Genomic DNA, 23,574 nt, shown 5'->3' with positions numbered 1-23,574 from the left:
TTACATTCATTCAATCAAATTTATAGAAAAACTAGCTTACATTCATTCAATCAAATTTATAGAAAAAATAGCTAACATCTACTCTATTCTTACACACAAGATTGGCTTTATGGGCATCGAGAAATGCAAATATGTAGATTGGCTTTATGGGCATCGAGAAATGCAAATATGTAGAATTAATTATTCTTGATCTGTAGATGAAATATGACTATAAGAAATAGATGAAGAGAGTACGTCATTCTAGCATTTTCTCTAATATTAATGAATATAAACATATAAATCTCTTTAAATTCATTAACATCAATACTCTTTAAATTCATTAACATCAATACAAATGTAATACGAATATAAAAAATGCTAAAATAACTCACATTAAATCGAAGTACTACAATTTAATTTTATTTTATATTAAACATATTTTAATACAATATTTGTTTTTATTATAAATATTACTATAATTTATTACAAATCAAATTTGAATTTTTTTAAAAAGAGTTCTATTTAATTAACTATAGCTAAATTTAGATTTGGTATTTTGTGGGTAGGGAGGCCCACACAGGCAAGTCCTGCAAAAGTAAGCAGTGTCAATACCCGCGCGAGCCTCTTCCCCTCGCAAAAATTGCCGTGCAGGGTTTGAGTCCCGCACCGCGAGCGGCTCTCACCGCAACGCTTTGTTTTCCTTACTCATTAGTTTAAGGCAAGTTTTTTCGTTGCACCTCACCCACCTTATATAGCACCAGCCGCACCCCGCATCTCCTCCGGCCAGCGAGGTGGGATTATTCACCACATTCCCCCTCTCGTTCGTTGCGCTGTGTCGACCATATATGGGCCGTGGTGGCCCATTGACCTGAGAGGGTTGGAGCCCAGCCGTAAAATGTGGGCCGCACTGCGTCGGCCCATAACTAGATGCGAACATGGGCTAGGCCCACTTAATTCAGGTCTCTGACCTTAAACCCTCCGCTCGCCTCCTCCGCGAAGCATATACACCCCCATTCTCTTCCTCGCGCCGCCGCCGCCGAAGCAGCTGCGACCGCCGCCGCCGCGATTCGAGCCCCAGCCATGGCGAAGAAGCGGAAGCGCTCCTCCGATGCGGCGGCCGCGGTGGAGAAGCCCGACGAGTTCGCGCCGCAGCGCCCGGAGCGCACCCTCTTCGGCTTCAAGGAGAAGCCCGCGGACGACGAGGAAGCCGAGGCCGAGGCCGCCTCTGAGGGAGAAGAGGATGCCGCCGCCGCCGCCGCCGCGGCGCCGTTCCGCAACAAGGAGAAGGTGCTCGTGACCTGCTCCCGCCGAATCAACTACCGGTGAGTGGCGCCGCACCGCGCGCTCGTTTTTTTTTCGTTCGGTGTGATGTGGCGGCGGATAGATCGATTGATGTGTGGATGTGTTGTTTTTGTGGGGGGATTGGGGTGGTGGGTTTTGCTCGTAGGTATCGGCATCTGATGCAGAACGTGGTGTCGCTGCTGCCGCACGCCAAGAAGGACAGCAAGGTCGAGTCGAAGCAGAGCAAGGGCAATGCGCTCAACGAGCTGCTCGAGCTCAGGAACTGCTCCAGCTGCCTCTTCTTCGAGGTATATATTTACACATATACTGCTACGATCTCAAGTTGCTTCAGGCCTCATCTTTGATGCGCTGATGGTTGCGTGCTTGATAGGAGAAGCATGCAATAGGATTATCACTAGCTGTTGAATCGTTCTATACTTCTGTTCTTAACATGCATTAAGCTAGTGATTTGTAGTTCTAGCGCTAAAACAATTTCACTCTTTAGTAATTCTATATTTCTTTTCTGCTGCGGAGATTACTGAGCTACTACTTCACTATGATAATAAAGCTTGGAGCTTCAAATTCTCTGTTCAGTTTAGACCTTAGTATTGCAATTCTGATGGTGGAACTTCTTCTATATGTATACTACAGTGCAGAAAACAGAAGGATCTTTACCTTTGGATGGTTAAGTCCCCTGGAGGACCATCAGTGAAATTTCTAGTTAATGCTGGTAAGTATGTCAAGTATTTGTGAGCTGTAATCTGTACAAGATTATGGACATTATTCCATCAGTGCCTAAATGTCCAGTAATGTTTACATGCAGTTCACACCATGGAGGAGTTGAAGCTTACAGGGAACCATCTGAAAGGGTCACGGCCTCTTATAACATTTTCTACAAATTTTGATGAACAACCTCACTGGCAGCTTGTGAAAGAAATGCTAACCCAGGTGCATGACTGATTTGATATGTTATTTTGCTCTACATGCATTCTTATCAATGAACAAGTTGATCATGCACTAGACTAAATAACTAATCTTTATCAACTTATTGTGACTTTAGTCTTGGTTTTTTGCCTGGTAACAGCGTTCAAACTTGAGTAGTTGAATTAAATACATGTTTTTTGATAATGTCTTATTGTACTTGTAGAACCCAGTTTGTGAATTCAATTCACAAGTATTGAGAGTGTTCTGTTGTTTATGGACTAGCCTGTAGGTATCTGCTGTACTGTCTACATGAAACACTTTACATCCATTTTTGACATGTTGATAACTTTGATTAAGAAAGTGTAATCCTTTTAAAAATCTGGTTCTAGACTTCACAATTTTTTAGTACTTTCCATCATACACCTTTTTCTTAATGCTGTCAGTTTTCAGAATTAATATTTGGTCATGATGCCAATATGAATGTTGTTTTAGCTTTCACATGTTATGAACTTTATGGAGAACTGGGGGAATGCAATCCGTGATGAAGTTATACATGCTTCTTTTCTAGTAAAGCAGTTGAGAAACAAACTTGCCCTAAAAAACATAAGAAACTAACTATTATTTGCTCTGCAGATATTTGCTACTCCAAAAGATCATCGAAAGGCAAAGCCTTTTCATGACCATGTGTTTGTCTTCTCTATCGTTGATGACCATGTTTGGTTTAGAAATTATCAGGTAATATATTAGTCTGTTTGTTTTCTTAATTTTCATTAACTCCTGCCAGTTACAAGCAATAGAAGTTCCTAGCATTGTCTGAATATTACCGTATGATCAACTTTGTCAGATTTCTGTTCCCCACAATGAGATTGACAAGGTTGATAAAGGAGGTCTGGACAAGATGACACTTGTTGAGGTAAAGGCGCATAGCTTCTATTTGTATAATATTTTTTTATGTTTCCAAGTTTAGTTTCAGTTTTGAGATCGAACTTGCTGTGTAGGTTGGCCCAAGGTTCTGTTTGAACCCAATCAAAATATTTGGCGGTAGTTTCGGTGGCCCTACATTGTACGAGAATCCATTCTATGTGTCTCCCAATCAGGTATCCCTTTTTTACCACCAATTGATTGCTGTGTATGTACAATACATATTTCTGAGCATCTTAGGTGAGCACCTGAAAATGTTAAAGCAATCTAGGTTTGTTTGTTCTGGTCATGCTTACGCTTTCTTTTGTGTATCATTAAATGGACCAACAAAAGTTTTTGCTGTTGTGTTTGCTCTGTTCATTGATTCGTCTAAGCATTGTGATTTTGATTCAACTATAACAAATCATTTACCCTCATGTTGCACGACTGCACGTGTAGTTCATATGTTTATTTTGTTATCTTCGTCAGATCCGTGCACTAGAGAAGCGGAAGAAGGCCGGCAAGTATGCCAAGAAGGTCAAGGCTAAGGTGAGGAGGAAGATGCACGAGATGGAGAACACTCTGGAGCCTGATGAATTTGCTGAACTTTGGAAAGGGGAGGACTAGTTCAGCTATAGTGATTGAACCATCAACCCCCGTTAAACTAGTTGCTCTCGCTGTCACCCGACACGAGTTTTGTTTACTATATCTCGTGGAATTTCTTGTATGACACCATGAGTCTATTATTTACATGAATAAGATTTTAGTGTCCTATCCTAACTCCATCTCGTCTCGTGCTTAAAAGTATAATTCGCATTAGTAGACTTATATGTGCTTATTGCTTGTTACGTTTTTTTGTTACCACTGTTTTACCATGTTTTTGGCACAATACAATTTGAAGGGCCTGTTTGGGGGAGCTTAAAATTCTGAGAAGCAGCTGTCAGCTTCTGGCTTCTTAGTTCATTTTTCAGAATTTGTAACTATAGATTCTCAGAAGCTATGGATTGTTTGGGGCAGCTTTTGGAAAAAGCTACAGCTGGGACAAGCTCCACTAAACAGGGCCAAAAACGAGGACCCGATGTGAGCAAGCTTATAGGAAGGGGAAAAAAGAGTCACTTTCCATCGTTTGGCGCTCTGCTCATAAGTCAGTTCTAAAGTTTAAATTTTAAAACTTAATTTTGAAGTTGATTATAGGTTTATTTTTTATGTTGGTTTTTAAACTGCAATAACACAAACATAAAGTTTACCAACAAATCTTTTTTCTTCTGTTGCTTATATGTCGTTTTATGCCCTATCAGACAAGATCATGCAACCGAAAGTAAGTACCAAGGATAGCCGTGAGGTAATCAAAAAAGATTTGAAATTACTTTTTGTCAAAATAACGAGGGGGAAAACATCTACCCGTAAAAATCTGTCTAGAGCAAACGCTTCGCTCTTATTATGGGCTGTGAACTTAGCAAAACAAAACGGACGGATTAGTTTCATGTGCGTCCCTGATATATGTCTGAGTTTCATTTGCATCCCTCAATCATATAATAAAAACGTTTATTTTACATTAGTTTTACGAGTTGGAGTATACTCTATATCTGGTTTTGCATCCCTCAACCGTAAACCAAATATAGATTACGTCCATTTTGTACTTAGTTTTACAAGTTGGAGGCATACCCAGTTTTGCGGTTAAGGGTCAAGCAATCAATACTTTTTGAGGGATGTTAAGTGGACTTTTTTTCCACGGCCGAAACATACCGCGTGCATACGTGCTGCGTTAAACGAGCCCAAGACCAAAATCCAGGAGAGCCCAAGAAGCTAGGGTTTCCGCCTCCACGCCGCCGCACGTATATAAACCTGCGACCAAACCCTCCCCTCCATTCTCCTTCCCACCCCACCGCCGCCTCCACCCTCTCTCTCGCGCCGCAGCGAAGCGCCTCCCGCAGCAATGGCGCCGACGTCGAAGCTGTCGCAGGGCATCAAGCGCGCGTCGCGGTCGCACACCTACCACCGCCGCGGGCTCTGGGCCATCAAGGCCAAGAACGGCGGCACCTTCCCCAAGGCCGGCAAGCCCGCCGCCGCCGCCGAGCCCAAGTTCTACCCCGCCGACGACGTCAAGCCCCGCGCCCCCAGCACCCGCAAGGCCAACCCTACCAAGCTCAGGTCTCAGCCATGCGACCAACTATCGGCTGCTCGTGATCTATGGATCGGTGTTCCTGAGTGATTTTTATCTGTTTGTTTGTTTGTTTGCGTGATGCAGGTCGACCATCACGCCGGGGACGGTGCTGATCCTGCTCGCCGGGAGGTACATGGGGAAGCGCGTCGTGTTCCTCAAGCAGCTCAAGTCCGGCCTGCTCCTCATCACCGGTAAACCCCTTCCCGCCTCTCCCCGTGCCTGTGATACTGCGATGATTGATTTTGGCTTGTGGCTGTGCCATCTGGGAAGCTTGTAGTGTGCGGATCTATGAATTGATTTTGTATAGTTGCACTTCGTTTGTTATTTAGTTCGGGAATTGTGAAATCAGTACCTGTAGCTTATGTCGATTTATATCTGATGCAAATGTGAGATTTATTACCCAATTTATAATCGAGTGTTCATTTCCCTAATAGATACTGTATTATTCATATCCATGCGATTGAGTCATGTTAATTGTTAGTAGTAACAACTGTATTATTAAGAAATAAAACCAAATAACTCAAAAAAAATGTAGGGCTAAAACTACTAAACTTTTGATGTTACTATGTTCTCTAAACCGCAATTTTAGTGCCTACTCTGAATTGCTCATAAGAGCTGGTCTTTCAAACAAGCAGGGACAATCAATCCATCATAGTTATTTTGGCAAATATTGTTTTGTTAGGAATCTTTTGCCTCATTGATATAGATTGAGCTGAAATTTGCATCTGTAATACAAAGATGTAAAATGGATTGTGCTGTTTTTTGTAATGGAAATTCCATATAACATGCACACTGAATGCAAAAAGGGAATTGTATATTTTTGCCACTCACCCTCTGGCATATTTTGATGTTTTTAGTAGAATGTAATAGTCTCACTTTGTTTTAATCAAGTTAATTTCATTTTGATGGGATCTGACCTAAGCCAGGAAATTGGTTAAGCTCTGATTACAATCAATGAATTGGTTGGGTTCAGATTTTTACAATCAAAGCACTGGATTTTGGCCTAAATTCTTATTGTTCTCCTTCAGGACCTTTTAAGATCAATGGAGTGCCCATCCGCCGTGTGAACCAGGCCTACGTCATTGCCACATCCACGAAGGTTGACATCTCTGGTGTTAAGGTGGATAAGTTTGATGACAAGTACTTTGCCCGGGACAAGAAGGCAAAGGCCAAGAAGACCGAGGGTGAACTTTTTGAGACAGAGAAGGAGGTATGTCTTGATTCTGTATGGCATTCCTCCATGGCCAGTTACCGGTTTAGCTCCAATGCTAACTCACCTGCCTATTCTCTGTTGAATCTTATAGGCAACCAAGAATCTGCCCGACTTCAAGAAGGATGACCAGAAGGCTGTGGATGCTGAGTTGATCAAGGCTATCGAGGTTGTCCCAGACCTGAAATCCTATCTTGGTGCCCGGTTCTCTCTCAGGGACGGCGACAAGCCCCATGAGATGACATTCTAAGTTAGTCGGTACAAGTTTCAAGTTCTGAGGAAGTCTTTTTGCCTAGTGTGTTTCTGTACTTCTGAATTTTGTACCCGGGTAGTGAACTCTCCATTTCTGTTGAAGTCTGCCTGTCAAATATTATGAGAAGATTAAGAGAAGGATTATCTACTTTGGTGGTTCATGGTTACCGTACCTACTCAAATGTGCAATGCATAACATTTGAGCCATAATTAAGCTATTGCGTTGCAAGTTGTGTACTGGTGTCTATTTGATTTTTTTTTTGCTTGTTTCCGCGAGGTTAACTTATTTAACTTTCAGTGCTTGATGCATGCCACTTAGGCCGGTGCAATGCTGACGAGTTGCCCTTAACGTTTCGGTTGTTTACAATTTGTTTCAACTTGTTTACGGATATATTGATTTAAACAAAAAAGCATGTATGAGTTTGATTTGCAGCATTAGTGTATAGACAAGATGATCTGATAAAAGAAGGGCGATTGCTGTGGTTGCAAACAGTAATAGCAGATGGCCGATTTCGCAACAAAACAAGGTAATAGCGGATTAGTAACATATCAGCGTGCTCGGCCAGATTTTGGACATCCCTATGGAGTGTGGGTGTCGGTAGGAGTACGAGGTTTATAGATTCAAGTATGCAAACGATAGTGAAGGTATGATCTAATAAGAGTGATTGCTCCGTCTCCTCCCGTAAAAAAAAAACAACTTATAACTGAATATGATTGTAACATAATACAACAAATCGTAACATTTATAATCGTATATTTGTCTTTTTCGGGATAGAGAGTAATGAAGATATAAGTGGTATTGAGGTGGTATATAAAACGGAGACAGGGAATGGTGGAAGTAGTGATGGTTGGTTGTATGTTTTACATGAGGAAAGGGAAATGAGTATCATTCAATTCTATATTTGTCTTTTTTGGGATAGAGTGAGTAATGACGATATCAGTGGCATTGAGGTGGTATATAAGACGAACTAAGAAAGGGTCGCCACCGCGGGAACGTGAACGGTTAGATCGACCCTACTGCGAGATCGAACGGACAATATTGGTGAGAACCAATATGTTATTAATAAAAACTTAGGGTTTTTTTTAAAAAATGCTGACGTGGCACGGTAAATTCTCAGTGATCCCATGGCATGTAGAGAGGTTAATATGTGGAAGGGCATGGGGAAGGGGCGAAGTAGTGATGGATAGCTGTATGTTTTATATGAGGGAAGTGAGATTAGGGAGAACGGATTGATGAGTGCATACAACGATAGATACATATTGTTGAATCTCAATAGAATGGACAAAAATGATTTAAAAAATATGCTAATAGCAATAATACATAGTCATATTTTGGCGCGAAAACTCAAAACTATGGTACAATCATATTTAATATATATTAGTGACGATGTGAGTGGCAGTGAGGTGCATATATGTGATAAATGAGTTAAAGGTGATAAGGCACATGGATAAAAGGGGTTCTTATTGTATCTTGTAACTGTTTATGATTAGGTGAGGTGATACTTGTTGTGTATGGGAAGGATGGAGAATCGGAGGCGGTGGTTGTTCATTTCCAGTATGTTTTACTCAAGAAATAGGAGCGTGGGAGAACGGATCAATAAGTCGATGTAATCATAAATAAAATACCATTGAATCTCAATAGAGTGACAAGTCAATTTTAAAATATGCTAATAACAATAATACCTTGTCTCTTTTTATTTGTTATGTGTTATTTTGGCGCAAAAACACCTAACAACGGTAACATCATGTTTACAATACATTTTTTCCAATTAAAACGGGAGAATATTTATTCTTTGTTTCTCTTTTCTATCCCGCTATTTGGAACAACGATCACTGTGACTAAACTACATTCTCTATTTTAAGATTACCTCTACATTAGTTTTCCTTTTCGTTTTTGTTCAGGTATATTTAATTGATGGCAAATACTATTAGTGCACCATAGTTGATGCAGAAACTAGGACTTTGCATTTTGCTTATCTAAATTAATAATTAAAAATAAAAACCTGAAATTGATATAATATTGTAAATACCGCTCTACAGTCCATCCATACATTATATATTTTTCAAATCCTTTTCTTTTGTTTCCCAATTTTTGTGTTGCTGGGTTTTTTGCTTTCCTCCCTTCCAAAATTCAAACGAAGCCCTAGGCTCCAAACAGCCCTAGGCTTTCCGCATTGCGGCGCGGCCTCAGCGGCGGCCGGCGGCGTGGGCTCCGGCGGCTCGAGCTCCGGCAGCGCCGGCGGCGGACGGCTTCCTTTTGGTCTTGCGCGCGTAGGTTGGATTGGATGTTTTTTTGCTGCCTCCGTTTCGATGATTTTTGTTTTTTTTTTGGTTTGCTCCATTTCCATTTACAGCCATTTCTTCGCCGCAGGAAATCGAAGCCTTCGTTTGACGATTCCTTCCCAAAGCTAAGCCCCTACCAAATGGAGAAGTTCCTCGTGGCGGCGCCTCCACCTTCCGGCGATGCTCCGGCGGCACCGGTTCCTCCGAGGTGCTCCCCCCTTCCCCGATCTCAGTACACCCGTTACTGAACTGGATTGCGTTTTTTTTTTCGCTTCTCTGACCTTATCTCGATCCGCAGACGGCACCGGTGGAGCCGCGTCGCCGCCGAGCTGGACGGCCGCATCGACGCTAGGTTTCGGCACCGGGAGTCCGTTCGCCTGCGCGATTCGTTCTCCGAGGTGACAGAAATCTCGGAAAAGAGCATTTGCTTTGTTTCCGTGTTGGTTATTACGAAGTTGTTTTCACTACTGGGATTACTGCATATGAGTTAGACACTGGAACTGGAATTCTCTAGAGCGGCTAACGACATATTTACTTTTTTGTTTCTTTTTAGTAATGCTAATCATAGGTTGTAGATTCCAATAGCAAAGCTGCTCCCTTATGTTTCTTCTGTTGCAATAAGCTGGTAGAAGTGCTAGAACTTGCGAAGTAGCACTTATAGGATGTCATTGGTCGCCCTGATCTCTTTCCGGTTGCTCAATGTTCTTTCCTGAGCTGGTGGTCAGGCATCAGGAAAGGGGTCCCTAACAGCTTAGGCGCGGGTTCGATACCGTCGTCGTGCTCGCTGCCTAGTCCATCTGGAAGGAAAGGAACAACAGGGTGTTCTATCAGCAGCAGCACTCGTGGCCGGACGTAGCTAGGGCAGCGGCAGAGGAGGCTGCCTTGTGGAGATCGGCAGGTCTGCTCCCGGAGTTGACAATCAGCATTAGGGTCGCAAAATTTATGCCGGGACATATCACCTTTGTAACCTTCTCTTTGTTTCTTTTTTCTGTCCGGGTTGGTTTGTAAGTTGTTGACTTTATTCCCTAATCGTAATACAAAGATGCGCAAATATTTTGCGCATTCTCGAAAAAACAAAGCTATGGCCCTTTTTGATTTAGTAGATCAAGAGTTTGTGTCAATGTCCTCCAAGGTTCAAATTGGTGCTTATGGCTCTATGCTCGCTGCTGGAGATGTGGAAAATATTGTTTAAGAGACCATCTCAACTCGTGTACAATTCTATAGATGTAATATGAATCAGCCAGTAGCATAAAGGTATAACTTGAAATAGAGCTTATGACATGTACTTTATTAACTATCCTAGCACAGTATCTTTCTTTGAGAATGGCAGAACCGTGTATGCCATCATAGCAGGGTTTTAGTTTTGAATTCTGCAGGACAACAAGGAGGGTGGTTTTAGTTGTTACTATGCCAGTTTTCCAGTTCTTTTTTTTTAAGGAAAACCATTTTCATGTTTTATTGCAACATATTTTATTGGATTTTGATTAATTTATTTATTTTTATGTTGGGAAGATAAGGACCTTCAGTCACAATTACTACATGGAAGGCCAGGAGCGATGTACAACATATGTAATGCTCATCCTGTGCTTTTTTAAAAATCTTTTTTAGTGTGCCTCTCCCCTACCTTATTTCTACCGACAAGGCTCATTATGTACCTTGTAATGTTGAATCCCTGTTCGTTATTTGACTGATGAGTTCTACCATTGCTCCTATCAGATGAATCGAGTTGTTAACGATTCAGTCCTGGGATTTCAAGCAGTAAGGTCAGCATTTTTATTTTATGTTATTTGCTGTATTTCATTATAAAAGCACAATTTTAAACTTTAAAGTAGTTGGCTAGTTGCTATAATCTCCTTCCTAGAGTTTCACTCTGCTGTTTGTAGCCATCCTTTTAATACACTAATAACCTTGCCTTTTTTTTTTCTTTTGGCAGAGAGGGGATTTCAGCAATGGAATTTGATAAAAAGGTAGCGTTGAAATGTCAGTTCAATTTTCCTTGTTTAGCATGACTGCCTACTGCAATTGCTTGTAGGCTGGAACATATATTTTTTTTTGAAGACTATTGTTACATATTGTTCTGTAAAAGGAAAAACAATATTTATGCAATAATACGTTGTAATTTAGAATAATGCCATTAAAAGTTTCCTTTTTCATACATGCCAATGCCATCGCATAGTTTCTAGTAAGAGACATGCCATTATGAGCTACTGGTGTGCACATTTTACCTAATTACCCCATCTTCGTCGCTTTCCTCCCAACCTTTCTCTACTTGGCTTCCATGCCCACGGTATGCACTACGATAGTGCAGCTGCCTCTGCCATCTGGTTCTACTAGATCTGTCATCTGAGTCTAGCAGGAGGTGGCTGAGATAGAGTGGCAGCATTGGAGGAGGATCGACAGCACCATTGGGGTAGGGTGGATGACGGTCCTTTGCATGCAACGCACCTATTGCAAAGTGCTGGCACCTTCCTTGCAGCACTGGCAGCCATGGACTTTGCTAGCAGATCTGTCCATGTGGCTCCCTTGTTGGCAGCACGTCCATGTTAACTCCAATTTGTCTTGTAGCGTTAGGCCGTCCACATCTTGAACGGCAGCCTCCACCTTTGAGGGATCCAATTCATGTCTCCAGCACACCTCCCATGCTCAAGAGGTGTGCTGGAGATGGGAGTGGAGGAAATGTGGAAACTGTGGGAACATGGGAGATGGTGGAGAGACTGAAAGGGAGGAGAGAGCAAGAAAAATGGGGCAAATAGGTCAATTTGGATATCCAATGGCATATGGTGAACACATCAACTTTGTAATGGCATGTTTCTAAGCATAAATTTGTGATGGAATATCTAAACTATAATGTTTGAAATGACATTTATCTATTTTTCCTATATAAAATGTTTACACACATTTCTTGTGTTTCTGATTGGCAGGGAATATACCTTGCATCAGTTACAGCCTCGGGATGTTTAACCGTGCATGATTTTGAGACCTTATACTGCTCCACATATGGTCCATCACGGGGTAAGTTAAAACAGAGCCCAACTTGACCATCTAAGAGATTAAATTGGATTATATCAAGTCCACAGACATGTCGGAATCCCCTTATACATAAGCAAGTACTCAAACCGTTATACATAAGCAGACCAAGAGTGTGAGTGTAGTTTTAAAATGTGGATATTTCCTTTCTAGCACAAACCATTATGTGTTTATAAAATTGCTTTTCCTTGTCACTGAGATAGACCTGCCTTTTCTTGTCAATGTGATATTGAAGTTAAGGACTTAATTCTTTTTCCAAGAATATGGGTACACTTCTGTAGTTTTTGTTACTGCATTATTGTTGGTACAAAATGATGCAATTCAGCATTCAAACTTCTACACATCTAGTTGGAATATATGCATCTGAGAGCACACCAAAAGAATTGCAATGGTGACCAATGCATCATTTCCATTTTTTTGGAATGAAACTACAGTTAGGCGCACCCAGCAGTTAATTTTATAAATTGGGTAAACAATTTGTACAAAAAAGGAAAAGAGACAAACAGTTTCAATTACAAAGTTTATAACCAGGCAAGAACAATGCATTGTTTCATTTTCCAACAACATACTCTAAGAGAAGGGATAAAGTGAGAGGTGGCACTCCAAATGTTCTTTCTCAAAAGTTGTTATAATTTCTTGATAAGTTGCTTTTTTTTGTAAGGTTCTCCATAACTTTCTGCCTTTGTATTTATCATAATCCTTCTGCAATTTACTGTTTGTTGGTAGGTTTGCCAGATGAATCATCAAACTATTTGCTACATATATCAAACTCAATGCCCCTATGTGCTGTCCGATGGAATCCAGCAAATCAAGATGAGGTCTGTAATTGTGCACTAGCTGAATCTTTATGTGTGTGGTATTTTAGATTTCTAGCTTATTTCAGATCAGAAAGTACTTTGTCGATTTAACATTGATGGGTTCATTTTGTAAGGATGAACCGTGTCTTGTATTATCTGTCATTCTATTTCTTATTGTTGTATGCCTGCTGAGGATAGTTTGTACATGTATACCAAATAACATGGACACCTGTTTGATATTGGCTATGTCCCATCAGTGGCAAATCTTCTTCTCCATCATTTATCTCTTATAATTGCATTCATGCTGCAGATAGTTTGTGTATCTAGACAAACTGACATGGTTCTCCTGTTTGATATTGGCTGTGTCTCGTCCACGCCAACTGAAGTAAGTGCCCTTTTCCCATTTATAGTTCGTTTTGTCTTCTCTCATTACAAGAACTGTATTCTAGTAACTCTAGATCAAATACTTTTGCTTTGCTTTGTTTGCCAATTTTAACTCACCGACCTTCTGTTATTAATAATTTAGATTTTACGGAAAGGAAGATCCAGATATCCTGTGCTCTCTGAATTCCGCAAAGGTTTGACTGATGTAGCTTTTTCTTCAGATGATAAGTCATGGTATGTGACAAAATTTGTATTGTTCACCCTTGGCATGCCAATTATGTTTGCTTCTTTTAAATAATGCAACCGTAAATGCATAAACTATTGCTAGCTAGTATTTGATGTAAAGCTTGGCTGTGATTGACAGCATATTGTGTTCTTTCTTAATTTAGAAGTTGAGGTTAATTTTAACCCCTATTGTACATACAATACTATGTAAACCCAGGAATTCTACAAATTTTGCACATTGCAATGATATTTCTTTTGTTGTTTGGGTGGGCATGGGGTATGTTAATATAGAAAATAGGATTATAGCCAGGGTATGTGGATTGACTGGATTCTGCTTATGGTGGTTGTTGGTTTGTAAAAGCAAGCTACTACAGAGATTGCCAACAGCGTCCCTCTTCTTGTTTTTTAAATGAAACAATGTTGTTACTAATATGCTATGCTTATTTGTGCTCCTTCCTTAGGTTATTTGCATCTGGCCTTGATGGAGCGGTCTTCATGTGGGACATGCGGCTAAGTAAAAAACACTGTCTTGAGCTCATAGGACATCCAGAATCTCAATTTAGCAGTGTCAAGCTAAATATAGATAACCGGGTACGCTAATTTAGCAGTGTCAAGCTCTTTGCCTCTTTAGCTTTCTGAATTATGTTCTCATATCGACCTATCTCTGTTTAAGATTCTGAGTTTCCAACTTGGCTTGTAAATTGAACTTAGTGTTACAGAATTTTAGAGATGTAAAAAGAAGTTTGGTTATTTGTGTTAAAGTTTGGGCCATTCATAGATGGAGGCTGACAGTTTATTTTCTAGACCGTGTTTGCTGCAACTAAAGAGGGCACCGTTCATGCCTGGGATCTCCGTGGAGGGAGGGCATCAGCTGCTTTTCAAAGCCATAATGAGGTACTCTGCTAGCTCTTCCTCATTTTTATGCGGTATCGCACCATCCTACTTGATCTTCATTTTGATAATTTTTATGATCATATATTCAGAATAGCAAACTTCTGTTCATGATTTTTTCTTTTGGGTCTAGGTTCAACAATTATCATCAGTGAAGATATCAACTTTGTTGGGCAAAATTCCATCGCTAAAGGTATGAAAAACAAAAACAAACTTATGATTGCGCATAAGGAAATTAATTTCTCCTTTTGCAAGTTTCCATTCTTGTGAGCATTTAGATGTTTCATGTAGTCACAGTATCGGTGAGATGTGAATTATCAAATTCATATAGAGTACTTATTAAATACCCAAATTTAGAATTAATGCTAGCTATTGTTTTGCATGCAACTATTAAGTTTGATGATATTGACTTGCGGTAACTCAGTAGAATATAGAACGCCAAACGGCAATGATATATCCCTCTTGAGCTTGTTTACTCTTCTGAAAACTGTTTACCAGAAAAAAAAAACTATATGTATGTTAACTTGTCAATTCTCTTGGGTCAAGTTTTTTCTTTTGAAAATTTTGAAATCTTGATATTTGGAACAAACCTAACAGTCATTATGCACATCTAGCTGAAAAGGGAGGTCACTGGGGATTTATTTAGTGCTTTAAACCAGTCAGATTATGTATTCTTGCTGCGAACTGGCAGTTTGCTTAGTTTTTGCCATATCAGGAAGTACCTAAACCCTGGACATACTTCTGTTGTCCTAAAATAAGTTCATTTCTTGCCATTGGGATTAAAATTAGTATGGAGGGAAAACAACAAAATGACACATCTCAAGTAATGAAATGGAGGGCATGGTTTCTACGGCTTGTTTGAAGCTATTATAACTCATCCTCCAATTGGCACCTTCATTAAATGTGAGATAGATGGTATATCATCTAATGGGGGTTTCCTTGCTACTATATATATTATTTTCTTTTAACATATTTGATCACTGTCTTCAGGACCAAACGAACATTGTGTCGAGTGAAATTCTTTCAATAGACTTCAACCCTAGTTGCTCATATCAGTTAGCCTTCCATCTTGACAATGGCTGGTAAGTAGTGTGTTGCACTGTTATTAATTATCTGACTGTAAAGCAAGGTTACTTTGTTGACTTATTGGAATTTTCCATCCACCATCCTTTCGGGTGACATATTTAATTACTCTTCTACTTGTTTAAGTGTTCTGTGCTATGGTCTAGATCTCAGTGACAATCTTTTCCATATGCATGTTAGGTCTGGAGCCTTGAACATTAACACCCTCAGTGTGAGTCACCTGCACTGCCCTCCTCCTGATTGGTTGTAAGTAGATTACTTCTGCCTTCACAAATCTTCTTAGTCAAAGTAACCTTTGCTAATTGGACCTATTGTTTTGTTGTTCTCTTCTGTTTGTTTTACTAGGGAGCACATGAACTTCATGTGGCAAAAGCTACATAGAAAACCGACCTGGTTGCCGACATCTTCAGTAAGAATATTATAGATCACATGCAATTCTTTTTATTAAATTTGAAACCTGCATATCTTGTTGCAAGGTGAAAAGGATTTCAATAATGCTGAATAAGGCACTTTCATTTATCACTGTAGTCATAATAATAAATATCTCATCTGGCATTGAAATACATTGGAGCTAGATGCATAACATACACTTTACATTATCCAGATTTATGCAGTTGGATCTGCCTCCAATACTGTTGGCATGCATCTACTGGATTTTCATCCAGATACAAGTTCAGCATGCCATGTCGACTACAAGTGAGCTGATATTTGCTTTCCTTTTCTTCTTAATTTACACAATCATACATTTTGTCAACAATCTTCTTTGGTCTTTATTCTCACTTGGCATTCCATGTTTCAGTGAGGAAATAAGAGGCTCCGATGAAAAGAAACCTGCAGCAAACAAGTTTATTCCTTCATCTCAGAGAGTTGTTTCCTGTGCAGCACATCCCTTCTGTCATACTATACTTGCCGGTACTCAGGTTAGTTCCCTTCCATCTTCAGTTACTAGAATGACCTCCATCTCGGCGTATAATTGGGAAAGCTATATGCATTACGCATCAGTTGCAGATCTGAGTCTGTTGGCAAAAGTTAACTTCTTGTTATCCTCTTCAGTTTTCATCTTTGCTCGTGTTATCGCAAAAGCAAGAGTCTATCAAAAACTCGGAGTAGCGGTGTCATGGAACAATCTTGATTTGCCTCCAAGACAATATCTCCAAATGCAGTCACAGTGCTCTACATTAGCTCGTGGGCCGTCCTGCATCGGAGAATGATCAGCCGCATGGGAGCACAATCTATTGGTCCCACCACAGAGGCTCCCAACCTGATCGACCGGTCAAAAAGAACTAAATCTCTTGGCGTTACATGATTCGATCTTCTGCCAGTGCATTGCCTCCAAGATGGGCGACAGATTTCTGTGTTGCAACCGACCATGTATGTACTTTCATGGCATGCTCCTAGGGGCTCTGAAGGTTCGCTTACCTGTACATGATTTCCCCCGTTCCCTGAACTCCCTATCTCTGTAGATCGTACATAAGTTGTGTTTCCCAGTTTCTCGCAATGTCGGTGTATCTCCTGGATGTAATACTGTATAATGAACTGCTTCATCCGTTCCAAAATATAACATACTGGTACTAGATTATACATAACCTAGTGCCAACATGTATCCTGTGCGGTTGATGCCGCTGCTGATCCAGACCGTGGTTGTCCTGGGCTCCTGGCCGGCGGCGCCGTTGGGGTGGCGGTCAGCAAAGGAGGCGGTGTGGGGGATGCATGCTCACCGAGCCAGGAGGCCCTGGACAGCTCTCACCGGAGGCGGCAGAGATGGCACAGAGATTTCGACAGGTTGAGCCGAGCAGGCATCAGTCAGTATAGTGCGCAGGCTTCCGTTTCCGTGCTCTGATCAGAAGCGAGCGGCTCCTTCCCTGCATCAGTTTCTGCCGCAGCGTGCGCCCTTCTCCGTGGAGGCCTGACATGGAGCGCCAGTGTAATCGTGTGGAGAGCACACGCTGCATGCGGTCGTCTCTGGCGCCGGCACCGGCACGGCGGCAACCGTCTCTTGCGCGGCCGGGCGCATGGTATCACCGGCTCACCGCTGGTGAAAAGGGAAAAACGAGATTTGGAGGGAGAGACACCCCTCTAAATACTTTTTTAAAGAAAAATTATGAGTGTGTCAATTGAACATGAGACTTTAGGGTTGAAATTATAGACCACTTGTCACTACACTATCAGGTGCATCTTGTAGCACCGCCAGTGTCCAGGTGGCCTCCGCCTTCAAAAAGTATTCGCCTTGTTTTTGTTCGCCCATGCGAATAATTCCTCTTTTATTAGAGAGCATGAGAAAGTTGCTTGAAATCATCGTAGTGTTAGCTAACAGCAACTGCCAGTCACTATTTTCTGCTTCGGTTGCTCTTCCCTTCTCTTGTCTAGCAAAAAGGATGATGTGATCTGCTGCTAAATCTGGACAAAATTTCCCTTTTTTTTTTGCCCAGATTTAAATATTGTTTGAAAATTTCGTTCAACAATCGTGATAAAAATCCTGAAACCTCCCAAAATTCAGAATATGGGTGCCCCAAATTTTCTTTTCCCCTTCCGAAAGTGCAAATCAGCAATGGGTCAAAGCATGTTTGTTTCAGATGTTTTCAACAGAGGAGTTATAAAAGCTGATGCACATAAATATGAAGATCGGATCCTTCAGGGCACTTCTTCGAGAATCTAGAATTCTACAAAGAAATGGTGTTTGCATGTGGCTGTGTTCTTTAGTCTGCTTTCTCTCATTTTTTCGCGCGCACGCTTCCTAAATTGCTAAACGATGTGTTTTTTTGCAAAAAAAAATCTATAGAAAATACTTAATTAATCATGCCAAATCGTTGGAAATGTTCCCAACTCCAACTAGGGAACACAGAGGATTGAGAAGCAAAGGACATTGGGGTCCTTGATAGAGGAGGCAAGCTAGGAAGGTGTATGAAGCTGAACAGGTGGAAATGCTGAGAAACGAGAAGCCTGCCATCCAGGAGGCTGAGAAGGAAGAAGTGATTCCCATGTGCACATTAGACCACTTCTTTTGTGTTTGTTCATTTTCAGTATCTTTTGTGTTTGCTTATTTAACATATGGAAAAAACTGATACGATCAGTGTATGCTTGTTTCAACTTAGATAAATCAGACTGGTGTTCCTCCTACCTGAATTAAAATCATATATTGAGGTGTTCGAGTCATTTTGATCATCTTTTCCATTGGAATTGTTGATTCCTGGAATTGGAGCTGTGCTAAATATACCCATGCTTGCCATGCCATGACGCAATAAATAACAGACCTAGCACACATCTCAGCGTGTATCATACGGTAAAAAAAAATCGAGTGATAGCTAAGAAAAATCGTTTCGAGTGAGATATATTTCAATGAAAAATCATTGGTTGAAACAGAAAATTGGGGTTACGGAAAAAAATATTTCAATGCCGCCTTTTCTCCCAAATAAAATCCCCATCTTTATTTAGATCGTCGTACCTTTTCAACCAAAAAAAGGGAAAAATGACAGTTGATCACCAAGACAATCTTAAAGACTGAATCTTGCTACCAGCTTGGAAGCATGCAAAACTGAGATAGGCCTCTATGATTTTCTAGTAAAGCAGTATAATTTCCATTGGGAAATCACCAACAACGTGCAAAGTTCTGATGATTTCTACTGCTCAATACTGTATAATCAAGTAAATCAGGACGTTATGCGACGAGTCACAATGTTCACACCAAAGAGAAGTTATGTTCTACGACAGAAGTGCCATACTGTAGTTAATACAATAACAGAGTCACAGAAAATCTTGTCTTGTTAGCTACTAACAGTTGTCGATGTCTCAATGGAGCGTGCAGTAAAAATATACAGAAGCTATACACAGTTGAAGGTCTGCTGCAGTAAGCATGTACCAGTACGACGAATGGTATTATCAACAGCTAATCCTATCTATGCCCTCAAGAAGAGAGCTAGGCTACCCCCCCATATCCCAGGGTCCTCAAGCAGAGATCCCCCTCAATGGTACACAAAACTGAGCACCATGCCTCAACAAGCCCAGGATCACAGCAGGGATGGAAGAAGAGCAGCTGATGCAAAGGGTTTGGCTAGGACTAGCGGCTAAGAAAGCAGCAGACAAGTGGGAAAACCTCGCAGTTGCAGGCCTGAGCAGGCCTCACTCTCTCCTCTGGACAGTGTGATCAGCTCATCTCATCTCATCTCATCTCATGGACAACAGGGTGCGCTTCTGGATGGTCACCTTGGAAGGCTGAGCAGCCTTCGGAGCTCTCTTGAGGTTCTTCCTTACCATCTTCTCTATCTGCTCTATGGAGCTGGACAGTTCCTTCTCCATGAGATCAGCAAGAGCTGGATCATTTGGTCTGGATGGTGTCTGAAAGGAGCAGTCAGATGGAGAAGAAGATGATGCCTTCGGCTTGCCCTCGGCCAAGTAAGCTGTTGATGTGCTTGCAACAGCTTGGGTTGAGCCAGGACAAGGGGCAGCAGCATCCAGGGCCTTTTGAGTTGGTGGTGTTGGTGTGCTTTGAGGGACACCTTCTTCTTTTTGTACTGGAGTTGCTGGATCCACAGATCGTGAAGAATCTTCACTCAACTGGATCTGCTGCCGAACCGCAGCATTTCCGAGGCGACTTTTCCTCTCAACTGCCTGCAAATGGTAGGTAAAATTATAAGCATATTGTCATGGATGCGTGATTATATCCATTAACTTGAAGGATGTATCAGCATTGTTATCCTGCTACGACTCAGTACTGCACAAGCATATGTTCAACATATGAGCATAAATACAACTACAGGGAAAAAAAGGCATGAATAACTATAAAAATGACAGAGAACTATGTACAACAAAATGAACAACAAAACCCCTTTTCTCTTTCCCCCAACGACAGCATTGAAGCAAAATGTGAAATCTGGATTAACTGGTATTATAATAAAATGAGATATATAACTCTGGTTGTTTGACACTGCGGAAAATACACTTATTTTTGCTATGAAGATAAGGACTAATATATCAGCTAGCAAGAATTTCATCAAGGCCAAAAAGGAGCTGTTTTGTATTTAAGCAGCTATATACACAACAAGCCGAAGTACTGAATATGTACCAATCAAAGTACTTCAAAAAGTTATCCTTAAAGTTTAACAGGAAAGTATCTGTTAAACTATCGAACACTGAGTAAAATTTAACAGGAGAAGAACAGAAGAAAGCACTGTAGCAAAGCCAAACTGAAATCGCACCCGGTAAACTACAGCTTGATGAATACATTTAGTTCAATTTTTTCAGGTTAAGTGAATCTCAAAAGATATGACTACTGGCAAGGCAAGCAAGTTAGGCTGTTGCCAAGGTTCTATATAGCACAAATTCCAACATTGAGGTATTTCCTCATCCTCTATTACCTTCGGTGCACACCATTGAAAAAAATGTATATAACTAAAAAATGCACCTACCTCTATAATGCAAAGCAGCCATGAATTATGATTCATGATAAAACAGACCCAATCCCCCAAATTGGTGGCTCTTTAGTTTTAGTCCATAAAGTGTACAACCAACAAGTCCAACGAATCACACATATCATAGTTGATTCCTCACATGATCAGAAGATCATTAAGAAATGCAACAGACATGAAATGGATGAATGGCACATTTACATGTTTTAAGCCTGTTATTTCACTGAACTTCTCAGAAAATTAATCAGTATTTTATCTGATTACTGGTCACTTAAAATGACGGATAGGCATATCAAAACAGATAAAGAAAAAAACAAAAAAAACACCATTTGTTCAGAAGAAAGTCCCTCGTTGCTTCTTACTAACAAAATTCAGCGATTTTGTTGCAGTGACAGAAAAGATGCCCAATTATAACCAGCAGTAGCCAGAAGACACTTAATTTGCTAGACTGCAACTATTGCTAGTAATATTCACAATAGGTAACCAAGACATCCTCAACTCAAGCCTAATCACAATTTCAGAATCATGTGCACAACATTTAGCATTACCATATCACCGTGAACATATCATGCATCAAATATAACCTAACCTGAACACAACAATATATTGACACAAATCCTCAAGAACATACCATGCATAAAAACCTAAAGTATTAAAACATGATATTAGCACAAAATGACCACACAATTTTACAGGATTCAGAGAACATCCACCACAAAGCCCATGGGAACTGTTCATCACCTTGACGACTGATGTGATATCATGGAGTGGGCTACACGACATATAATGCAAATTTGTCATGAATTATGATGATTCATGTTATAACAGACCGAATTCCCCAAGTGTGTACAACCAAACAAGTACAACAAATTAGACATGTCATAGTTGATTACTCACATCAGAAGAGCATTCAAAGTTTAAGCCTGTTATTTCACTGAACTTCCCTGAAATTTTGCATAGTATGTCATCTAATTACTGATCACCTAAAATAAGATAGACAGATCGAAGAAGATACAAAAAAGAGCGAAGAAGCATCGGTTGGTGAAGTCCCTCATTGCTAATTCATTTATAGTCTGATATGATTTTGCAAGTATAAAAAGGTACTAATTGATTATAGTATCAAGCAATTGTGTTCCTCATTTTAGTGATTGAAATGCTTACTAACAAAATTCAGGGACTTTGTTGCGATAAGCAGAAAGAAATGCATATTTATCATCAGTAGTAGTCGAAGGACACCTTAATTTCCTAGACTGCTACTCTTGCTAGTGATATTCACTATCTGTAAAGAATTCAACCTCGAACACAAGACCACCACAATTCCAGAATCACGAGCACACCAATCTTAGCACTATCATATCTTCAAGAACATACCATTCACCAATTATACCCTACCTAAACATGATAACTGACACAAATCCTCAAGAACACACCATGCATCAAAATAATAAAAACCTGAAGTCCTACACATGATATCAGCACACAAAAAACGACCACACCAATTTCACAGGATTCAGAGCACATCCAACCCACCACACAGCCTACGGGAATGGTTCATCACCTTGACGACTGACGTGATGTCGCGGAGTGGGCTCCTCGGGTACCACTCGGGCAGGGGGCTCCTCCTCTTGGGTGTAGCCCTCACGGTCACAGCCCAGGACGGCGGCACGTTCTCCTTGTTGCTCGTCGGCGGCAGGGCCCGCCGAGCCAGCGGCTTGACCGCCACGGCTCCCGGCGGCGACGTCGTCCTCCTGATAAAGAACCCACCACCCGAGGGGTCGGCGAGCGCCGCCCTACCGCCGGAATTTCTCACTTCAGGCATCCTGGAGATCTGCGAGAAGAACTCATGAGCAACTAATGGAATGAAGATTTTTCGCACAAATTCTGCGCGGCTCAGATTTGGCTCCTGCCTCTTCCAAGTAAAAAGAAAAAAAAACCACCAAGACAAGAAATTGCCCCCAAGAAACACCAGAAAACATCTAAGCTCCGGTTTTTTCAACTCAGATTCGTCCTGAAATCCTCTAATCCCCATCGATTTGCAACTAAATGACCCAGAAAAAAAACACAGAAGGGTTTGGGGGAAACGAACACGAACCAACGAATCCCCACAAAAAAACCAACCAAATCTCCCAAAATTCAGCCATCTCACCTTCAGATTCCTGCCGCTGCAACCCCCCGCACGCGAATCCTATCCCCTCCCGCAGATCTGCAAAAGATCAGAATCACACCACAACGCATCAGGAAAAGAAAATAATCGCCCAAAGAAACCCAAGAAAACAAACACCACCCCACCCAACCAAAAAAAAAAAAAACGCGAAAACAACCTACGATTTGCTCGGCTCTTCTCCGATTCCTTCCGATCCGGGCCCCGCGGCGACTACTAACTCCCCTACGATAGAATCACCTAACTATGGTGGAATAGATCCCTAGGGTTTGGAGCTTGGAGGTGGCTATGGCTATGGCTATGGGCTCTAACTAACGGGAGGGGGGGAGACCAGGAGAGGCGGCGCGTGGGCGGGGGGATTCTTATCGCGTTTTGAAATGGCCGGTGCACGGCGTGATCCGTGGACCGAGAGCAGCATCTCGCCGTCCGTAGGAGGGATGGACGGCGGGGATTGTTCCGGTGTATGGACCACGTGTATGCGGTTTGGGGATTTGGAGTTCTTGACCGTTGGTTGCTTTGCTCTGCTCTCTCGGCTGAGAAGTGAGAACTCTGCATCAAGGTGTTCTTTATTATTATTATTAATTTATTTTTTGGAATTTGGACGGTAAAAA

General features: G+C 41.2%; 4 protein-coding genes and 1 non-coding gene across 7 annotated transcripts; 3 read left to right on the top strand and 2 right to left on the bottom strand.

The window, feature by feature from the left end:
- Window positions 1-543: 543 nt before the first annotated feature.
- Window positions 544-701, bottom strand: LOC112938051 (U12 minor spliceosomal RNA). Its single transcript, XR_003241100.1, has one exon. It is a non-coding gene; the product is annotated as a U12 minor spliceosomal RNA (small nuclear RNA).
- A 310-nt stretch (window positions 702-1,011) lies between these two features.
- On the top strand, window positions 1,012-3,864 carry LOC4329832 (ribosome biogenesis protein BRX1 homolog 2). Its single transcript, XM_015767709.3, has 8 exons — window positions 1,012-1,301; window positions 1,427-1,568; window positions 1,912-1,990; window positions 2,084-2,208; window positions 2,818-2,919; window positions 3,029-3,097; window positions 3,183-3,281; window positions 3,574-3,864. Exons 1-8 carry the CDS (start codon window positions 1,060-1,062, stop codon window positions 3,709-3,711), a joined length of 996 nt encoding a protein of 331 aa, XP_015623195.1. The 5' UTR covers window positions 1,012-1,059; the 3' UTR covers window positions 3,712-3,864.
- A 1,087-nt stretch (window positions 3,865-4,951) lies between these two features.
- LOC4329831 (large ribosomal subunit protein eL6x) lies at window positions 4,952-6,943 on the top strand. Its single transcript, XM_015772092.3, has 4 exons — window positions 4,952-5,235; window positions 5,333-5,439; window positions 6,277-6,458; window positions 6,553-6,943. Exons 1-4 carry the CDS (start codon window positions 5,021-5,023, stop codon window positions 6,706-6,708), a joined length of 660 nt encoding a protein of 219 aa, XP_015627578.1. The 5' UTR covers window positions 4,952-5,020; the 3' UTR covers window positions 6,709-6,943.
- Window positions 6,944-8,797: 1,854 nt separating this feature from the next.
- On the top strand, window positions 8,798-16,986 carry LOC4329830 (uncharacterized). 2 transcript variants are annotated; one of them, XM_015767711.3, is made up of 19 exons: window positions 8,798-8,981; window positions 9,082-9,201; window positions 9,292-9,391; window positions 10,506-10,562; window positions 10,710-10,756; window positions 10,927-10,960; window positions 11,915-12,005; window positions 12,747-12,838; window positions 13,128-13,202; window positions 13,344-13,435; window positions 13,888-14,017; window positions 14,231-14,320; window positions 14,451-14,510; window positions 15,308-15,399; window positions 15,581-15,646; window positions 15,746-15,809; window positions 16,005-16,096; window positions 16,200-16,320; window positions 16,454-16,986. In XM_015767711.3, exons 2-19 carry the CDS (start codon window positions 9,134-9,136, stop codon window positions 16,508-16,510), a joined length of 1,428 nt encoding a protein of 475 aa, XP_015623197.1. In that variant the 5' UTR covers window positions 8,798-8,981; window positions 9,082-9,133; the 3' UTR covers window positions 16,511-16,986. The 2 variants fall into 2 exon arrangements, with proteins under 2 accessions (XP_015623197.1, XP_015623196.1); XM_015767710.3 differs by having other exon boundaries at window positions 8,798-8,985.
- A 2,089-nt stretch (window positions 16,987-19,075) lies between these two features.
- On the bottom strand, window positions 19,076-23,295 carry LOC9272490 (protein POLYCHOME). Of its 2 annotated transcripts, none has more exons than XM_015769304.3 (4): window positions 23,124-23,295; window positions 22,949-23,005; window positions 22,361-22,630; window positions 19,076-20,005 (listed from the first exon to the last, which is right to left on the bottom strand). In XM_015769304.3, the coding sequence occupies exons 3-4, from the start codon at window positions 22,619-22,621 to the stop codon at window positions 19,562-19,564; spliced, it is 705 nt and encodes a 234-aa protein (XP_015624790.1). In that variant the 5' UTR covers window positions 22,622-22,630; window positions 22,949-23,005; window positions 23,124-23,295; the 3' UTR covers window positions 19,076-19,561. The 2 variants fall into 2 exon arrangements, with proteins under 2 accessions (XP_015624790.1, XP_015624791.1); XM_015769305.3 differs by having other exon boundaries at window positions 23,128-23,295.
- Window positions 23,296-23,574: the final 279 nt, after the last annotated feature.

Source organism: Oryza sativa, chromosome 2 (assembly GCF_034140825.1).
Source record: "Oryza sativa Japonica Group chromosome 2, ASM3414082v1".
In the NCBI taxonomy this organism is placed as follows: Eukaryota; Viridiplantae; Streptophyta; class Magnoliopsida; order Poales; family Poaceae; genus Oryza; species Oryza sativa.
This window is presented reverse-complemented; position numbering and strand designations above follow the sequence as displayed.